Consider the following 21,603-nt stretch of genomic DNA (forward strand, 5'->3'; position numbering starts at 1 on the left):
CCGTCATTCTTGTTCCCAGACTTACAGAGACATCTCAGTAACCCTGCAGGACCAAGTGTACAGGGAGCATGTGCAGGGCACATGAAATGGAAACACGAAGTCCATTAAGAAGTTTGAAATTTTCTGTAACGTGACATTTTGGATCTGTGCTTTCAGCTTGCAAGACCTAACAGGGGCAGGATGTATACAGGCAGATGTTAAGGCCTGCCTTCTAATGCTCCCTTGCCTAATAATTTCATCTTCTTCAAAAAAAACAAAAGCTATGCTCCCCCCCCCCCAGAAAATTCTATGGATAGAGAATCTCACCAGTGATTCCTGTATTTCAAAAGACCACAGCGCAGTGGCTGCCCTGATGCCCTGACCTAACCAAGAGCTGGTCGACTATTAATGATTTAACACCAGGTTCCCCGTGGGGCCAAATGTGTACTGTATGTTCACAATGTCCTTGAAATATTCCCAGAAACCCATAAATAACTAACGTCCATTGTATAATCCAGGAAACTGAAGCTCAGAGGGGCAAGTGGCTCAAGGGTGCACATCTGAAAAGTGTCAGGCTAAATCTTGGGCTCCTGTACCAGGGAGTGCCCCAGCACCCGCAGGTTAACTGTGTCCAGGGTGGGTGGATCCTTGAGACTGAGGTTCCTTGGACAGATGAAGAAGCAGCAGTGGGGGCATGGCCAGGGTTTCTGTAATAGCAGGAAGAGCCCAAAGTTAGCCTTGGCAGCCAGAGATTTAAATTTATATCACTGGCTTCAGCTCATTCCTATAATTTAAGCTACCTTCTATACCTTCAAGAAAACTAAAAAGTTTCTCTTTATATAATGTGAATAATTTTAGCACAGCATTTTTTGCAAATCTTTAATGTACTAATGTATGAAGATGCCAAATATTCTTTATATCAACATTCCTATAATGCCAACATCCTGAGTATCCTATGTCCTTCAGAAAACTGGATGGCTGATGTGAGGGCATGGGAGATCATTTTATAATGTTCCTGCTCACATGCTTCACTGGAGACCAAGACATAAGAAAATCATGTAAGCAGAGAATTTTCAATTATAGGGATTCTAAAAAGTAACAATATTTTAGCTGTATATTTTTATGGTATTTTAAAACTGCAATCAGGCTTCACAGAGTAATGCAATCAATATACTCCCAATTTTTTCTAAATTCCCTCTGGAGTACTCAAAGTATCTATTCAAGCCTACTTCTAGCTAAAAACCAAATTGTTTCATTTTTTTAAATTATACCTCCACTCGGTTGGAGCTTAGAAAAAAATAAAACATTTCAAAATGTAAAGGCTTGTCCTAGAGTGAGTTTCATCACTATTGCTCCCCCTCAATCTACCTTCACCGTGTACACTTACCTATTGTGCTGTTTACCTAGATCATTCTTTCCCATTGGGTTGCGCTGAAAGAGCAAGGTGTCCTTCAGCCTGACCCCTCCTTGAAGCGGAGTATTACGAGTGAACTTGGTGTGCTCCCCCAGCCCACGGCTAGCTTAGGAGGGCTCATCTGTGAGAGGGGACGTGGCAGGGAGGGAATGACATGAGCAGGAGAAAATCTCTAAGTTGTCATCAATAAAGTAAGTCAGGAAACAGCCTGTAATCTAAGAGTAGAATTTACTGATTTAGTCATTTATTTACAAAATTGATGGAAATTGTTAACAAGGAGTTAATTGATTTGAGTCACCTGATTACCAGTTAATTAAACACACTGACTTAATCTTCTTTGAAAACATCAACTAATCATTTCCCAGGTGTCAAGGGGTAAATCATCAAATAGAAAATAAACCTCTGTCCTCCTCTTCAAGGGAGATTTCTTGAGTGTGTTTTCTTTGCAGATTCCACTCCAGCAATGAGCCGAGTTTGGAGAAACTTTTTTCTCATAAGGCCATAATTGAAAGAGCTTCCAGAGTTTTTACCTCCATTAAAAGAAAAAAATTAAGCCTTACAAGCTTACCGTCCATGTCATTTGAATTTCTTCAAAAATAAGCTAGGAACACTTCTTGAACAAAAATGAACGGCCTGACTGGCATGGTTCAGCAGGGTTGAGCATCGTTCCACAAAGCCAAGAGTCGCTGGTTCGATTCCCAGTCAGGGCACATGCCTGGATTGTGGGTCAGGTCACCAGTTCGGGCATGTGAGAGGCAAGAGAAACCAATCAAGGTTTCTCTTGCATATGGATGTTTCTCTCCCTCTCTTCCTCCCTCCCTTCCCCCTCTCTAAAAATAAATTAATTAATTAATTTAATTAAAATGAACAAAGGTAATTGAGACTTTCATATGAGAAAGTGAGTTTCAAGAAAAGAACTTAAAACCTACTATTGGTAGGATATGACTAAAAATGAATAGCATAAAGGAATTTGGGGAAGTTGATGAACTGGTGGTTCTTATAGAAATATATACAGGTATTAAAATTTATAGAACTACATACATAGTCGATTTTACTCTATATTATTAATTTTTTAAATAAAAAATACTTCATGCCAAAACTCGAAGCCCACTCCTATGAGAACTACAAATCTTATTCCCTTTTTCACAGTTAAAAAAATTAAGGCCAACCACTTGCCCCCACCTCAGAAGGGGGAAGATTGTCCTAAGAAAACCAGCCCTGCTACAAAAAATGGAAAAGAATACAACCTACGTGTCTCATGTGAATCCAGTTCTCAATTAGTGTTGGGCTAGTGAAAAAGTTCGTTTGGTTTTTTCCACACAATGGCTCTAGTAGTACTTAGTTGTTTTTAGCTTTATTCAAAACAATTATTAGATTGTACTGTGTCAGCTGTCACATTAACGTGCATTTTTTAAAAAACTTATCAAAATTGGTGAATTTTTGTGAAGCCATTTTAATATTGAAGATGAAAGAAAACAATGCAACATTTTCAGTGTATTATGCTTTATTATTTCAAGAAAGGTAAAAACACAACTGAAATGCAAAAAAGATTTGGGTGGTGTATGGAGAATGTGCTGACTGACCAAATGTATCAAAAGTGGTTTGCGAAGTTTCTTGGTATTATCGACATTTTGGCCAAATAATCCTTTGCTGTGACACTCTCTTATTCATTAGAAGATGTTTAGCAGCACCCCTGGCCTCTACCCACTAGAAGCCAACAGCCACCATACTCAAGACATCCAAATTAATAGAGTTATTGGTGAAAATGAAAACTGTATCTTTTATTGTACAGGAAAAAAACTAAATGGACTTTTCGGCCAACCCAATAGATCCAATGCTTCTCTGCAAGAAAAATGGAGCCAATTGTCTTTGATCTACTAAAGTACCCACCGTGCACAGAGTCTCTGGAGGGATCCAAAGTCCCAGGTCACTGTGACAAATCGTGCTTAGAACTCCTGAAGGGACAGAGTGCAAGAGCCTTAATAAAATGCCTTTCCTCTTCCCTTCCTTTTCTCACTCCTTGAATCAAAGCAAAATGCCTGAAAAATAAATCTGGATTACAGTGGGATTTTGTAGCAGATATTCACAATCAGCAACAACTATTAAAGACTTCTTTGATTTCCCTGGCTGGGAAGTTAAAGTGTTAAATGCAATGTGCATCCTTCTTAGCTCAAGTCCTACTTAGCTCAAGTCCCATGTTTTCGCCTGTCTGCAATGCTGGGTTTAATTATTTACAGCAAGAAGCAACGAGCTTTTGCTGTCTTTCAGTTAGTAGGTTCAATTTTTAAACTGTGTGTCTTGTCTTTCACTAGAATCTCAGCTTCCAATGATTACTTAGCAAATTCTTTCAACAGCTCACTGCACCAAATATTAAGGAAGAAGTAAATTTTATGTCAGAAGTGAACTGGAAAAAAAATCAGAGTTTTGATACATAAAAATTAACTATTTAGCAATTGACTTGGGATATGTGTGTTTTACTTTGTTCGTTTGCAAATTCCTTTTTTGTTGATACTAGGAAAAAATAGGATTTCTACTAATAGTCATCAGTACAGTCTGGAAAAGTTGTATCATCCATATACATTAAATCTAAAAGCCTCTTCTCAATCTTACCTGGCACTACTGAATCCCTACGGAATGACTGAATCTTGCAACTTCATAGCTTTTAGGGTCAACCTCTCCTTTTGTTCAAACAATCCTATTGCTAACTAGAGAGGAGAGCCACACTAGAAGGTAAAAGGTTCTCTCTGTGAGGTCTGTATGACAGATTCACAACAGAAACTCTCCAAAAGGCCATCCTAAGGAAAACACAAGCAGTAATACAATTTCCCCCTCTACCCCCACCCCAGAAAAGGTGAATTAGGCCAAACAATTAAAAGATGAAGCTGACTCCCTTTCAAGGTTACCTCTCCATTTCTCGTACCTTCTTCACTTCTTTCATCTCTCATGAAAACATACCAGTTTTGGGCCCGGCCAGCGTAGCCCAGTTGGCTGGAGCACCATCCCACTCCCATATAATGAAAGGTTGTGGGTTCAATTCCAGGTCAGGGCACATACCTAAGTGGCAGGTTCCATACCCAGTTGGAGCATGTACAAAAGGGAACCAATCCTTGTTCCTCTCTCTATCTCCCCTCTCTCCCTCCCCTTCTCCCTCCCTCGTTCCCTCTCTCTGTAAAAGCAATAAAGAAAACTAAATGGTAATGGGAAAAAATACAATAAAGATTCAATAAAAATACATAAATAAAAATAAAAGCAATGAAAAAATGTCCTTGGTTGAAGATTAAAAAAAAAACTGGGGGGGGTCTCATTCTTTCTGAACCTCGCTCTGGCAAACTTCTACCAGGGTAAACACTTCTGCACTTCAATCAGAGTTTCAGGGGAAACAATGTCTGACTCTAAAGTACTGGCTGAAACGGTGGCAGAGCAGACATCTGTGGTGAAGGTGAGAGATGCTTTGAGCCCAAGAGACCGTTCAGCACATCCAGCCCATAGGTAAACGCCTTCCCCATCTCTGCAAAAGCAGCCTCCTCAGACATGAAGAAATTCAGTTCTCACTTAGTTGTTGATTACTTTCTCCCAGGACTTTGAATGAGAGAACTTAATGGAAAAATGGAATTTTTTCCATTAATACTAAACAACAACCTTTAAAAATCATTGCCATCCCTATGGGAAGTTACAGTAGAACTCTAACTGGGTAAGGGATCTTTTGAACTAAAAGATGTAATTACAGAGAAGAAGTCATTCCCACATAAGGACCAGTAACATAAGAGAAAGCCAGCAGACGGGAATAGGTCAGTACTTGAAGAGTGTAGAGGCAAACCCAGTTCAAATAGAAATGTCTCTTGTAAACGGTAAGCTGTTCTGGACAAGCCTATGTCACAGGAACCTCTCTATCCTTTGTTGCACCTCGCTGTATCACATCTGGAGCATGAGAAGGTCTCAATCAATAGGTATTGAATGAATAAATGAATGAACGAATGAATGAATGAATAACTGCCAAAAGTAGCACAAAAATGTCCAAGAGTTGGGTTGCAAAGGTACCAATCTCTAAAACGAGGTCACCTTATAGCAATATGAGCCTCACTAAATAAGGCTTTGTTTCCACACAGAGGCACTATCTTCCACTAGCTCCAGCCCATTACCCACAGTGATAACACGGAATAAAAGTTCTGGGTTCAAATATTGTTTCACCACTTAGTAACTGTATGGCTCTGGGCAAATTACCTCACTGTCTTTGCCTTGGTCCTTTATCCATTAATACTTGGACTGTTAATAAAGAAGCAAGTAAACTAATACCTGTAAAACACTTAGGACAGTATCAGGCATATAGAAAGCACTTGAAAAAAATTTGCCACAATTATTCTAGCTCATTCCCTCAACTTCTCAACCTACATATGCATGTAACTGAGTTATTCATCTGTGTCTAGGCTATCTGCTCCTGGTTGCATATGGAGTCCTTGAAAGAACAGGATCTAAAATAAGAAGGATTATGCCCAGAGGACAAGCAGGCATGCACATTTTTCAGCAGTTTCGGGCCCTCTTTAGCTAGGCCCTTTTTTCTTCATTCATCAGGAAAAAGATCCATGAATGTCCTGACTTGACATGTAAAGTTCTTTCCACCGCAGTCCGTGCCACCTCCCTGAATGGGGAAACCACTCCCCTCCTCAAACAGGGTATTTTGTCTGAACAAGGCTGTTTTCACTGAGCCATAGCCTCAGACAGCTTTCTTTTGTGTTCTGTTTAAACACAGAATGACAGTCCACTAATATAACTTCTAAAAACTTTGGCTTATCTTTTTGTAAAAGCTACAGCATCAAATCTGTGCCAAAAATAGCAAAATGACCCATTCTGTATGTACAGGGGATTCTCAGAGGGTAACCAGGTGCCTGGGATGGAAGTGAAAAAGACTGCTGCAGAATCAGCCACTCTCAGACGCATTTAGAATCAGCAGTAGTTGGGTGGTGGCGAGGGAAGGGGAGAGTCAAATGAAGAGAAGCAGCGTTGCTAAGCCACTTGTTTTGATAGAGACTGCAATGTTCCTCTTTCTCCATCAGATCTTGATGGTGCCTCCAGGAGCCTGGGGAGATGAAAGGCTGGCAATATGAAGGACACGGTGATAGGCCGAGTATGCCCCTTCTTAGCTTTAGCATCCCTGATGGCATCTGTCTAATCTGTCTACTCATTCTGCTTACATGTACCAAAAGTACATGAGCAAAAGTAAGTTTACAGTTATTTGCATAGAAAAAGACATACAGGTTATAATTATTACAATAGCTTTTTTAACACAAAATAATGTCACAATGGCACAGTACACTTACTTTTGTCCACCCCTGAAATTACTTAGCCCTATTCTGGACACTGGGGATAAAACAATTTTAAAAAAAGATAAAAATTGCTTCCATATTGAAATTTACATCATAGGGATGGAAAGACAAAAGTTAATAACTAAACAAAATACCATGGAGAATGTAAATCAGTAAAGAATCAGAGAAGACCACACTGAGAAGATGACCTGTGGAAGGCAAGGAGCAAGTAATGCACAATCTGAGACAGGAAGAAAGAAAGCTAGTACAAAGGCACTGAAGGTGTTCACTGCGTTGGGGGAAAGGCAAAGATATCACTGCATCTGGAGCATTGTGAGTGGAGGAAGGGAAGAGATGAGGGAGGTGATATGGAGGCCAGTTGGTTAGGGTCCTGTGGACCATTGTAAGGAGCTGGACTCTGAGCCTTTATAAGATAGGAAGCTATAGGAAACCCACCCAGTATCTCCTTCAGGGACTGTCTACTTGCACTCAGCCCCTTTGAGGTGCACCTCAGTATAGAAAGGTACCTTCTAAAGCTCATACCCTTCCCAGGACAGACGACATCTAGCAACTAAGGAAGGCCTGACACAGAACACTCTCATAGCCAACTCTTGCTCCAGAGACCCTGGGTCAATGGAGGCTTTGCCATAGATCAACTTCTTCTGCCCATCTCTGCTTTCTCCCTTTCCTTCATGAATATTCATCTTAATTAACATCTTGTACTCCCAAATCTGTCTCAATGTCTATTGCTGGACAACCCAACTTGTATGTGACAGAAACTAATCCAGTTTTTGAGCAGAGGAGTGACAATGATACAACTGATGTTCTAAAAGGGTATTGAAGGTCAATAGAAGGACCCTGACTGGTGTGGCTCAGTTGGTCAAGAATCATTCCATGAAGCAAGAAGTCACCAGTTTGATTCTGCCCAGGCACATGTCTGGTCTGCAAGGCCAGTCCCCGGTTGGAGTGTGTATGACAGTCAACCAGTTGGTGCTTCACTCTCACATCAATGTTTCTTCCTTCTCTTTCTCCCTTCTTTCTCCTCTCTCTAAAAATAAATAAATAAAATCTGGATGGATGGATGGACGGACGGACGGATGGATGAAGGGATGGATGGAGGGATGGAGGGATGGAAGGAAGGAAGGAAGGAAGGAAGGAAGGAAGGAAGGAAGGAAGGAAGGAAGGAAGGAAGGACAGACTAGTTAGTTCATTGCAGGGTGATCAATGACTATTGGACAGCCAAGCAGATATGTCAAATAAGCAGCTGCATATTGGGCCTGCAGTTCAGGGTATTGGTATGGATTATATTTATAAATTTGGAAGGTGTCAGTATACAGATGGTATTTAAAGCCATGAGTGCCTGAGGCTACCAAAGAAGTAGTATAGACAGAGATGAAAAGTAGTCCAGGAGATGGATAGGGAGAAGCATCAGTTGCCAAGGAGAAACCAGTAAGGAAGGAAGGCAACCAGGAGAATGTGGTTTCCAGGAAGCCAAAATAAGTGTTTCATGGGAGAAGGCAGGATACATCATGTCCTATGCTAAATAAGTCAAAAGCTGAGAATAGATTTCATTGGGTTTAACAACAGGGAGGTCATCAGTGATCTTGGCAAAAGAAGTAGTTACTTCTTTTGTGGATTTGAATGGCATGATTTGAGAAAAATTGATAAAGAGGAATCACAGAGGATATAGATAAACATGCCAAGGAATTCTGCTACAAAGAAGAGAAAATAGGTAATAACCAGAGGGAATGTGAGGTAAGGAGGTATTTGGTAAGACAGGAGACAATTAGTGTAGGCCGAAGTGCAGGTGATGACGTCTGAGTTATGGATGTTCGTAGAGTTCTCTTCTGATTGCTTCTATTTTCACATTTGTAAGGACCACTGTCATCTAAGCAGGTGGTATTGGAGGTCTGAAGAAAAAGACTACGTAAGGAAGTAGGACAGTGGCCTCACCGGGCAACAGGTCTTAAAGTTAAGATTAGTTTTAGGAATTTAAGGTGGAATGAATCAGCATAATCTTGTGTTTTTCTCCTGCTATCCCATGTTTGGCTACAGTAACACACATGTGAAGAATTCATGTAGATTCAACCAGAACTGGGCTTTTGCAGAGCACAACAGAGCAAGGTCAAGGGCCAGACTGCTGAGGGCATAGGCAAGGAAGTGATGCTAATGATGGGCCACAAAATACAAGCTGGGAAGAGGTGGTAGGATCAACAGACTATAAGTCTCAGCGGTGTCAACGAAGAGTTGGGTTTAGGATATAAAGGAAAGGAGCTACAAGGTTTTCCAGTGCACACACTCCAGCCGTGGAATACACAGGCTGCTTCTGATGCAGATGAACTCTGTGGGGGATGCTCTGAGATGAATCCGTAACTTGGATGAAAAAGGATTAGAAGAACAATAATTGTTCAGCTCAAAGAATCTAAGGTTCTTCCACGGGAGGAAGGGTTTGAAAATTGTCCAGGGAAAGAGCAAAAACACAGTTAAGACATGAACAGTGGCTAAAGAGAGGGACTGTCATCTTGGCCAGAAAAGGTGATGGTCAGGAGTGTGGGTGATACTTCATATCATCCTCAAATGGAAAAGAGTAGTTTTCCTTGCCATTGCAACTACCTTGTAATTTCCCCATCCAAAGAAAGAAAAGATTTAACAAAGTATACTTGACTGCCACTTGAAGGAATTTTCCATGGCAAGTTCATCTCTGAGTTTCATCTTACCAAAATAAAGATGCCCCTGGCTTGTGTGGTTCAGTGGATTGAGTACCAGCCTGTGAACTGAGAGATCACCAGTTCGATTCCCTGTCAGGGCACATGCCTGAGTTGCAGGCCAGGTCCCCAGTTGGGGGTGTGCAAGAGGCAATGTTTAATGTTTCTCTAACACATTCATGTTTCTCTCCCTCTTTCTCCCTCCCTTCTTCTCTCTCTAGAAGTAAATGAATAAAATCTTTTTAAAAATAAAATAATAATATAAAAATGATAGGTTACCCAAATCAATTGTTCCCAAATTGTGTGACCCCCAGAATTCCCTGTAAACTCTTTTTTGAAACGTTCCATACTCCTGCCCTGGCTGGTGTGGCTCAGTGGATTGAGTGCCAGCTTGCAAACCAAAGGGCCGCTGGTTTAATTCCTAGTCAGGACACATGCCTGGGTTGTGGGCCAGCTCCCCATTGCAGGGCATGAGAGAGGCAACCACGCATTGTTGTTTTTCTCTCTTTCTCCCTCCCTTCCCCTCTCTCTAAAAATAAATAAATAAAATCTTTTTTTAAAGGATCCCATACTCCTGATTTTGTAAGTGTAGGTTTTGGTCTAAGAATCTATATATATACTATTTACAGCTACCCAGGTAATTTTGATGACATGCCAAGTTTGGGGAACTAACTGACTTCTATCTAGAGTCTTTAGAAATTATAATATCCTATGCATTTTTGATGACAGGATGTTTTTGAGAACATAACTGAAGACTTTTCAAAGTTGAATAGCCCCTAGCTTTAAAAAAAAAAAAAAAAAGTAGCCCCATTCTTCCCGGTAGCTATGATATGACAATACGAAAAGCCAGACTGAGAAAAAAAAAACCTGAAACCTAGAGGGCAGTAGAGTCAAGAAAAACACAAAGAAAGAGAACTGGAACCCTGACTGCACCTCACCTGAACCCTTCCTGCCTCAGAAGTTTTTACTTACATGAACCAATAAATACCCTTTATTGTTTAAGCCAGTTTGCAGTGGGTTTTCTATTTCACGTTTCTTTCAACAAAAAGTATCCTCCCCACCCTTTCCCACACCAAAATTAAGTCAGTGTGGAAGTACATGTAGGATTTTCTCTTTTTTAGTGAGATTAAAATGTAGGTAAGATTGACAAATTTCAGATAAAAGACTTTTATTCTTAAAGTTAACTTTATCTGAGGATTTCCCTATGAAATAAATATTTTTTAGCCTTTACTTGGAAAAGTTTCTTCTTGTTAATGAGATTAAAAAACAAAGAATTAGGCCCAAAGAGACAAGCAAATCTCTGACACTATAAGACAGGATGTTTTTATAAAAGAATCCAAGAAAGTCTAACATAACACAATTCAGAATTGTAGCTACCGTCTTACTCTCCTTTTTCAGGTTCCCTCAAAACCCATTGGACCCTCAAAAGTAGACATGCTGATACTTAATGTGAATGAGTAGATCAGTGAGTAAAGGCTTATCTTCAAAGTTACTAAGAATCTTCATGAGTTACTGGCTGATAGCATGTAAACTTAAAGGAACCTCTGGTATTGCTTACAAACTTGGATCTCAAAATCTAGACAATAAACAAGCCACTGTATCCATGGTAACAGTGGCTTAACTTTTCAATGAACAGAATGGTAATTGCATTTCCTCCTTTCATTTCTCATTGTTTCCAATAATCTTGGGGGTCAGGCACGACCTGAGGGTTAATGACCAAAAGCTTAGGAATTTCCACATGAAATTTCACATTGTCTAACCTGTCATTTTCTCGGAGTCTTAGAGTTCCTTGTGTTATGCTTTAGCACTGTCCTAAGTCAAAAGTACTCTAATATACATTACCACTTCTGAAATTATAATGTTTCTAGTTTCTCAGCACATGCTATTAGAAATAGACTTTAACAAATTAACACAAAATAAAAACTGACATAGAGAATATATATTTGGCATTTCTGAATTAAACCATGTATGTGCAAAAGATACTTATTCTACCATATTTGGGGAAAAGTCTCTAGGGTAAATGCTAGGGACTCTTGCATTTTTACCAAGACGTATTCTGCCTCCATGTCTCCAAACCCTTCTCTCTTCTTTTTCTCTACCCCATCTTACTTAGCTGAAGTCTAGTGCATGGAAAAGGGACAAAGTATTAGGAGTAAACAAGGGAATGGAGTAAGTTGGAAAAGGAGAAGAGGCCTTTGCCTTTCTCAGCTGATTTTCTAGAACTTTCTCGTCCATCCAAAGGTCTGCTTCAAATAAGAATCCTTTATGTTACAACTTAATCTTCTAGAATTCCTTCTTTCTCCCATTCTCCTTCTCAACCTGATCACATGAACACCATGTCTTTTGCCTTAATGTTTCCAATATTTTTCCCCTTCAATTTATTGAGTTATCCCAGGACTGACTAATCTTGAGAAACTCCTATAGCTTTTCTTTTGTCAAAATAAAAGCTTTATTTATGTTTAGAGAGAGGGGAAGGAAGGGAGAGAGGGAGAGAAATATCAATGCACCGGAGAAACACTGGCAGGTTGACCAGTTAGCTCTCGAATACCCCGGCCTGGGGACCTGACCCACAGCCCAGGCATGTGCCCTGACCGGGAATCAACCCAGCAACCTTTGGGTTTGTGGATGATGCTCAGCCCACGGAGCCACACCAGTCAGGGCTCCTATATCCTTTCAGGTCTGTCTTCATACATGAAATGAAATAACATCAGTTTGTTTTATCTGATAAGGTGTTCTAGACACTTGTTTTTGCAGACCAACATCTATTTACCACTCTCTTGGTAAGTTTACCCCAGTTTTCCTTTGGGGTCCATCCTCACTCCATGACTTCAGGGACCTAACACGTGACCCAGACTTAAGCCGTGGGCCTACTCCATGCCCCTGGACAGAGCGACTGCTTCTCCAGTGACCTAAGCAGAACCCCCAAGGTGCAACTAAGACTTTTGCTGGGAACAATTAAAACAAAGACTCTTGCTCTTTCCCAGTGAACATGCCATGAAAGGCTCTGGGCTCCAAGAGCCAGGGACAGTCACCTTATGACAGCAGAGGGTACACATCTGGAAGCAGTGACCTCAGAGCCAGGAGACAGAAAGAGCTACCGGATCAGCATAACACAAGCTGGGCCCCATTTTATAACAGACTGAGCCATATGAAATTGCCAATATTTGACTATTTATAACCTAGAATCACAGCAATCCCACCCGTTTCCACCTAATGGCTCTATCTTTTCAATTACATGTTCCAATAAACTTCCATTTAGGTTTCAGGTACTTAACTTAGGTTTCTGTTATTTACAAATGGAAGAGTCCAGACTATACACATAAAGTTGTTTTAGCCATTAAACCAGCATGTAAACATACACAAGTGAATCACTAAAAAAAACTACTTGTAAAAAATTAAAATTAAAATTCCATATATATGGAATGTATAGATGAATTTCATATATATGTGTGTATGTATGTATGTGTGTGTGTGTGTGTGTGTGTGTGTGTGTGTATGGAACTAGATTTCCAAAGCAGTAAGTGGCAAAGTCAGGATTCAAACCCAGACTTAACCCCCAAATCTCACTCCTCCCACTTCATCACACAATACTGAGGTTGTTAAAAAATTGCTTAGGAAACATTTGCACAGGCCCCTCTGGAACATGTGAAACATAAAAGAAATGTCTCACTTTGAGACAACTACCAATTTGATCATTACAAAGAAGCAGCCCAAAAGTGCAGCTGAAACATGTCAAACCTTTTTTTTTATTGAATTTATTGGGATGACATTGGTTAATAAAATTATGTAGGGTTCCGGTGTACAATTCTACATGTCAAGTCTTTTTAATGTTGGTGGAATCCTGACCAGGATTATTAGAAACTAGTGAATGACTACCTGAGGCTCTTAAACACCAAGTGTCCATCCCATACCACTGTGACATCCAGACCCCTCTTTTCATTTCTCATCCTCCTTAACCTTTCTGTAGTACTGAGACTACCTGCTCCCTAACACACCGGAGACACTTAATAAATGTTGGGGAATGCCACAGTGGTGACAATTTTTTAAAACTCATCAAGATGACACAGTTAATATGGTATGATAACCATTTGAATTATACCAACAAAGGCTCCACCGAACTCATTTTCCCCACTAGAAGAGACCTTCACAATTAATACCTTTTTAGTTGTTCTATATCAAGCAGCCATCCATGAAAATCCTTTTCTTCCAATTCAACAAACTTCTGAAAGCACCCTCTACTTTATAGGTACGTTGTTCTAGCTACTGGGACTTCACAGAAACTCCAAAGCCAACATTACAATGTGTTTTTATTCACACAAGAAATATGTCTAGGTTCTTGATATCATTATTTTAAATAAAATAAATTCTTTAAAGATTTTATTGCTCTATTTTTAGAGAGAGGTTCAGAGGGGAGGGAGATTAAGGAGAGAAACATCGAAAGCAACATTGGTTGCCTCTCTCTCTCTCTCTCTCTTTCTCTCTCTCTCTCTCTCTCTCTCTCTCTCTCTCTCTCTCTCTCTCACCCCTCACTGGGGATCGGGCCTGCGCAACCCAGGCATGTGCCCTGACCAAGAATCAAACTGGCAGGGCAATGCCCAACCCACAGAGCCACGCTGATCAGGGCGATGACAAAAATTTTTAATTAAACATTTTTTGAAACCCAAGTGCTCTTCGAATGCCTGCCTAGAGAACATGGACAACTATTAACCATGACCTAATAATGATTATCCTGAGTAAGCCTAAAAACCTAATCATGTATCAGCCTGAACTACAAAACCCAGAGATCTTCATAAACTGGCTTTGATGGCCCGAGATTTTGGAAAGCGGACCTGGGGTATGGTACTTGGGAGTCAGAGCACTGTCTCCACTAGCACAAATTTTGGAGCAAGTTGAAAACACGAGGTGGATGGTTGCCTTAATCTATCCTAGTTTTCCTTTTAGCCGTAGGACAGGTGAGTCAGCAAATTTTTGAAGAAGACTTACCTAGGTTATCTTGTCAGCAAATTTTGTCTGATCTGATAAGTCAGGACCAACAGAAAAGGAATCTAGAGAATTTCTCAACCACCCAGCCTGAGGATAGTCAAAGGACAGGTATATAAACATTAGTAAGTGGAAAAACAAAATGAGGAGCAGAGGGTTCAGATTTTAGCTCTACAGGAAGTCATTAGCCCTTAGGCAAGACATTTAACCTACCTTTGTTTTTACTCCTTCCAGTCCTCTCCCTTCCCTCCAGGGTTTACCTACTTTTTAAGCAGATGCCCAATAAAGACAGGAAAAGAAGAATTTCAAGCAGCGAAAGAGAAACCAACTGTTGTAAAAATAAAAGTAGCAGCAAGGTATCAGAGATGTGATAAAACTAAAATGTTGCATGTTTGTTATTGGCCCCGCAATATTTTAAACATATAAATGTCACTGGAAGATGGAATTGTCAAAAAGCTGATACTAACTATAAAAAATAAACTAAATTTTTGTTGGATGAAAGAATTTAACTTTGTTAAAAATCAGTACTATTGTGTCCTAAGTGGGGAGCTCAATCCCAGAGCAGGACACAACAAGAATCAGAGGAAGGACAAACTGATGCCTCTCTCTCTCTTTCTCTCTCTCTTCCCCGTCTCTCTAAAATCAGTAAATGCAATGTATTTTTTTAAATAGATCAATACCATTGTCTCAAAAAATTTCAAATCACATGCTTGGCACCAGCCTGCGTGGCTCAGTTGGTTGAGCGTCCTCCTGCAAACTGCGAGGTCGCCTTCGCTTTTCCCCATCAGGGCACATGCCTGGGTTTCAGCTTTGACCCTGGACTGCCTAGGGAAAGCAACGATCAGTGTATCTCTCTCTTCCTCCTCTCTCTCTCCCTCCCTTTAAATCAATCCTTGGATCTAGGAATCCCTCAAAGAAATGTTAGCGAAAAATAGTTAAAGACTCTCCTATGTGCATTTGGAGACTGGAAATCTGAATAGTAAACAAAAGAATATGTGACTTTAAGTGTTGGTCAATATAATAAATAAGTATAATTGCTAATTTATGATCAATGTCTATATGCTCTACACCTTACACCATGCTAAGCACTTTTATGTCTCTATGTTGATAAGATGTCGAGGAATAAATTATTTTGTTACTTATATCAATTTTGCAGATAAGCAATGTGAGCCTTGCAGAATGAAGTGACTTCCCCAAAGTCACACAGCTAGAATAGCAAAGCCACTTCTGGGCAACTTTAACTGTAGAGTGCAGGACTTCCCAAATTTTTTCTTAAAAAGCATTATACAACAAGAAGGAAATGTGAATAATTTTCAGCTATAGATATGCTATAATTTTTTTAATTTTAAGCATAAAACACTCAGAGTTCTTTTCCAATTTCTAATGATGCAAAGTTTGCGGTAAGAGCTTATCTAAAATGTGATACTAAAATAAGGGCATTTACAATGTAATCATACTTCATAATAAGAATATAAAAATCTCTTTAACTTTCCACACCGAGGACATTCAGATAGTAAGTATGTAAAAATGATCAAGCAGGAAGACTAAGAATGAAGCTACTTAGATTCAGGTCATATTAACCTTGAAAGGACTGCTGGGGGGAGATACATCCAGTTATAGAGCGGCAGGTCGATTCTACCTTCTGTGGCAAAGACAAAATTCCCCTCAGCTTCTTTAGTAACTTCATGTGTAGATAGTAACTGAGAGAGCATAACATTTTCAGTACAAAAGAAAAGAAACGGAAACCCAAAGAGAGCCATACTGTGGCCGTTAAATTACAGCCTCAGGAGTCAGAGCCTCTTGGATCTGCCTCACAGCCCTGCCGTTTTCTAGCAGTGTGACCTTGGGTGAGTCACTCAACCGCTCTGTGCCTTCATTCCCCCTCTCCAAAACAGGGAGTGTAAGAGTACTCACTTCTAAGGGGTATCATGAAGATTAAATGAGTCAGTAAGTGTAAAGTACTTAGAACAAGACCTGCCACATAGATAAATGACTGTTTCTATACATATTACATATCTATATACACTTAGAGAGAGGGAGATGGGTGGCTCTAAACTACCAAGAAGAGTAAGTACAGGTGTTTGGTGATTAAACCACCAATCCAGGAATGAGAACATCTGCTTTGGTCACATGGGGGCAATCCAAATGGGTCCCAGATGAATCCAGAGGAGATTTCCTTTTGCCAGGCGCTGACGGGAGCACACAGTTAATCCTATGGCTACATTTAAGACGTGGGATAGAGCCCTAAGGTAGTGGGTGCAAACCCTCTGCAATAATAAACCCTCTCTCTGTGTTACTGACACTGAGAAAAGGTGTTCAAAGTAAGAATTGTTAACGCCCCCGCCTCTCCTCCCTTCCCAAAGATTTTTACAAGAGCAGTGGGATTCGTTGGCGTTTCCAACGTCTTCCCAAGAAGTCTGAAATGGGTACTGCTAGGAGTTGCTGTAGAATTACTTAGTTGTTTCCCTCTAAGGAGCTTACACTAAGAATTGAGGAAAGAAAGCAGATTAACCATTTGAATACATGTCTCGACCCATCCACAAGCCCTCCCCTCTCTCCACCAGAAATGGGGGCTTCTGCACTCCCTGCTTGTCAACCCCAATATGTGATCTAGGAAAATCAGTTTATTGCTTTGGCTAATCCTACAACAATAGGAGTTTCATTTTCATTGTAGGGCAATTAAGTTGTCCAACGAGAAGGAACAAGAGCGCGCAAGGGGAGGGAATGGATCCTCCTATCCCCACACACAGATTAGTCCCCGCGGAGGCAGCAGCGTCCGCTGTCTGTCTGGGGGTCGGTCACACGCGGCTCCGGCCCGGCGCTACCTAGCAACGCAAAGCCAACGGAGAGCTCGCGGGGTTCCCCGGCCTCCTCGTTGCCCTTCCCATTCATCCCCCGAGTTCCTCAGTACCTTCTCTCTCTCTCCCTCCCTCTCCCCCGCCCCAGGCTTCAAGCTCTCTCTCCCCTCCTTCTCTCCATTATCCTTTCTACTTGCTTATCTTCTCTTGCCTCTTCCCCTCTTACTGTTTTTATTCTCTCCACTTCTTCCTCCCTCTTTCTCCTTCTGTTTCGGTTAAAAAAAAAAAAAAGCATAAACTGTACGATAACTTGAGAGAAGTTTAAGACGCTCAAACCAGAAACTTTCTCCATTTGAGCCCTCAAAACTCTGGCCGCGGAGAGGCGCCCCATTCATCAACACAAAAGCCCCCACCACCCGTTTGGAAAGGAAAACCCTTCAAGAAAATGCTCCAGCATTATCAGGCGAACTCGCAGCCAATCCCACCTCCCGGCCTTATCTTGGCTTGTAAATAACCTATATCAAGATGCGGTCTCTTGGGGGTCACCGCGAGACCAAGTTTCGCTGGCGAAACCGGGGCGGGGGGTGCTCTAGCCCGCAGCCTGGGCGCGCGAACGGATCGCCCCGGCCGGACGCTGCAGGTGGAAAGCCGCACGCAGCGGGGCCCGGGACCGCTCCGCCGGGAATGGACTAAATCCGCGGCCAGAGCAGGCTGCGCACTAGCGGCGGGGGGGACCTCCACTCTCTGGGGTCCAACCGCAAAGTCCTTTCCGTAAGAGTCAGCGCAAAACCCCGTAGGAACAAAGACGGGGTCCCCGTGGGGTGCACTGTCACCGAAACCGGCAGGGCTGCTTTCTCAAGTTTGTATTGCTCAGTTCCAAGGCGGGCAAAGGAGGGGCGCTCCCACTCGCCCCTCACTGGGCAACCTGAGCGCCCCAGGGGGAGCCGCTGCGGCACCGCCGCCCGGTCCTCGCTCCTGCCCGGCCTCGCTCCCCTCCTCCCGCCCGCCACCGCCAGGGAAGTCCGGCTCTTGGAGCGGAGCTCCACCCGGCTGGTGCTTACCTTGGCCACTGGCCGGCACTAGGCGGGTGGTGAAAGCCAGCAACAGCGCGCACGCCACTGTCGCCGCCTGGCGCTCCATCCCGCCGACGGCCCCGGGCCTCCGCCTCGCCGTTCCTTCCCCGGGAGGTGGGCGCGCGTCTAGCACCGCAGAGGCAGCAGCAGCAGCGCCTCCGTTCGCTAGCGCTCGGCGGGATCCGCACCTCGGCGGGATCCCAGGGCAGAAAGCTGGCCCGCCCAAGGCGTCCCGTTTTTCTACCCGCGCCAGTCCCCACCCTCCAGACAGAGTATAAAGCCCTTTAGACCCCACCGCCCCGGAACTAGCATGCGGGAATCCAGCAGGGCAGGCCCCTGCCGCCCGGCCCGCCCCTTGCACTTTGCAGCTGGAAGAAGTGGGGACTCGAACACATGCTCACACAATCACACACGTACTCACACAGTCACGCACACTCCTCGCTGTCAAAAAGACAGTCTCACATGCTCACCCGCTCGAACACACAGGCACGCACACTTCACATCTACACACTCCCATTCGTACGCGCCCAGGCACACGCGAAGACTCACACGGACACACACGGGGGACTCGCGCCTCTCCGGAAGATTTGCCTCCGCCCAGAAGTCGGCTAAGCTACCTACTGAGGAATGTGGCACCGACACGGTCTTAGAAAAGGGAGAGAAGGGAAGGGGTCAAGAGCCTGCTGGAAAGATTTGTGGCCATTCTCTAGCCTGCAATCCCTAGGTCCTCTCGGACACCCCGGTTTTCCCCGCGGAGAGCCGAGGCGCTGAGATGCTATGCTGTTTTTTACTACTTATGAGGGGGTTGGATCAGCGTCGGGGAAGAGGTTGGATCCTTCCTTAGCTTTTCGTAAGTACCACATCTACAGGTGCCACGGCTAGAAAGCACTTCTTACAAGTCTGTTCATTTTGAAGCAGAATTGAAAAGGATTAACGTCTTCTAGATTCTGCTAAAGTGCCCCTGGTATATAAAGGAGACACATAAGGACTCAGAGAAACCCGCGGTTCCCTTCCTTGGGGAAGCATTAGAGTGGCTCTCCCCGGGGGTGTGGGCGACCCCCAAGGCTGCTACAACTGAACCTCACGTTCCCCCGCAGAGCCTCGTCCTCAGCCGGTAGGTGACACCAAAACCAGCAGAAAAAAAAAGGAGGGCTGCGCAGCCTACGTAGTTCCTGGCCCTGGGAGCCCCGTGTGAGGAGGGGATGTTTCCGGGACCCAGAATCGCCCCGGAATCTCCAGCCGCGGTCCCTGGGCCAACTCCGCATCCGGGCCCGGTCCTGCAGGAGCCCTTTCTCTCGCTCAGAGGGGCTGTGACCGTGGCCGCAACCCTGTTTCCACGAAATCCCGGGATAGGGTCCCTCCGCCTCGCCCTCCCCGGGGGCAAGATTCTGCCAGTTAATGACACCCTTTCCCTGCAGAGCACGGGTCATGTGGGACCCCGGTGACCCCCAACAGCTCGTATCGCGTACCTTTCGTGGGCTTTAGTGGTTGGCAAAACTTTGAGCTGGGGGAGGGGGTTGAGGGGGATGATAGGTGTTACTTTGAGACACAAAAAGAGGAGAAAATGGACTCAGGAAGAGAAAAACTAAGACTTAAAAAGAGTAGGGTGTGAGAAAGAGCGGGAGAGCTATCCTGGCTTTCTTTTCGAGATTTCTTAATTTGGAAATCCAGAGTTCTCCTTTCAAAGTCAATAGAACGTTACTTGCGTGCGAGCACAGCTTTGCACTGTACGGCTCCGGGGAGGAGGCAGGACTGGGGACCGCAGGGGTACCGGGGGCCTGGGAGTGAGGGGGACCAGTCCGGTGGGAGGAGGGAGGCTGCGAGGGGGCGAGAAGCTGCGCGTTCGCCTCCGCGGGTGATTTATGCCGGTTCCGGGCGGCCGGGCGATGGTACGAGACCGCGCCGGGGTCAGGCCAATCCGACGCTCGCCCCGGCCGCTGCATAGTCAATGAGCAGCCCCGCACCCGCGAGTTACAAAGAGCGGCGACCGGCGCTAGGGAGGCGCGCCTGGGGCCACTGGGCGGCAGGGGGGGAGCGTGCGTGGGGCGGCGCTGGCGGGGCTCAGGGTCGCTGCCGGTACGCGCGGGTAGGTGCGCGCGCGCGGGCGCGAATGTGTGTGCGCGCGCGCGTTTGTGTCCTTTCACTGTAGCAGCCGGGCCTCCAAACATTCCTTTCTGCACTGAAAGGTTTTCCTCATTGTTATTGTCTTTGTGTTCCTGTGTTGCCAACTTACTGGAATTCCTGACGTGGTTGCACAGCAGGGCTCGGGCGGACTGTAGGAGCCAGCTGCGTTTGTGTACTGGGCCGACCCTGCCGTTAATCCCAGAATAACGCCGGGCAGGGGGGAAGAATGGAGGAGAATGGGAGGGAGGGGAGCAAATAAAGGTTGGGGATAAGAGAGACTAAGAGCACGGCCCATCATTTCCAACACTGTGCATGTAAACGCACATTCTTTTCTACTGGAAAAAGAATTTTTTTCCCCTCAAACTCGTGTCGCTTGAAAACAGGCATGTTTTGCAGCCCGAGCCATGTGCTTGTTCACCGCGGGTCTCTATACCTGGGAATGCGCATTGCTCTATTTGCAGACCTAAATCCAAGGACCAGCATGAGAGAAAGCCCAGGACAACACATTTGTGTGATTTAAGCCAGCATCGTTTCTATGTAAGGCAAAGGTGTAATTTCTTTATTTTCCACATTTCTCTGTACATATATGTCTATGTAAGACTATACAGAGTAGTTTACCAAAAATGAAAGTTCTGAAAGTGAAGTATATTGTGGTAAATTCATGTTACTTGACTCCCTTCATTTATTTTTTACTTATCTGTATTCTTTTTCATGCTTCTCAACACCAAATCACTGGAAATATTTTCAGAGCATGTTTTCTTATCCTGCATCAATTTCTGCGTTCTGCAGTGGTGATGAACTTGTAAAATCTCCTTGAGTAATGTCCAATTCCAGTGTGCTATTAATTCTACCCGGATTTACCTCTTGAGTGCCATAAAGTCAACTGCCTATTGAATGGCTCCAACCCAATGTGCCTAAAACCAAGAACTCAACATGATGGAGTCTGAACCGTAAAACTGCAGTGTTGCTTACTTCAGTAAGGGGCGTCATCACCCATGCGGGATGCCCAACGCCGGAATTGTCATTCTTGCCTCCTCCTTCTTTTCCCCACCCCCATCTGCAATCAATTATAAAATTCTGTTAACTCAAATTCCTGATCCACTCTCTCAAACCCACCAACTTCTCTCAACCTCACTACCAGGAGCCTCCAGCCTCTCTCATCTGAGGTCTGGCAAGAGTCTCCCGATGGGCTGCTTACTGTCCGTTTCGCCCGACTCCCATTTACCCTCC

The 21,603-nt window shown here is 43.7% G+C and overlaps 1 protein-coding gene across 1 annotated transcript in view; it reads right to left on the reverse strand.

Moving 5' to 3' along the window:
• Window positions 1–18,474, reverse strand: part of LRP2 (LDL receptor related protein 2) — a 191,487-nt gene extending 173,013 nt beyond the window's left edge. The window contains exon 1 of the mRNA XM_053665167.1: window positions 18,238–18,474. Coding sequence (XP_053521142.1) covers window positions 18,238–18,316 — 79 coding nt within the window. The 5' untranslated portion in view covers window positions 18,317–18,474. The remainder of the gene's footprint in view (window positions 1–18,237) is intronic.
• Window positions 18,475–21,603: the final 3,129 nt, after the last annotated feature.

This window comes from Artibeus jamaicensis, unplaced genomic scaffold (assembly GCF_021234435.1).
Source record: "Artibeus jamaicensis isolate MK-2021 breed Jamaican fruit bat unplaced genomic scaffold, CSHL_Jam_final contig_391, whole genome shotgun sequence".
NCBI lineage: Eukaryota > Metazoa > Chordata > Mammalia > Chiroptera > Phyllostomidae > Artibeus > Artibeus jamaicensis.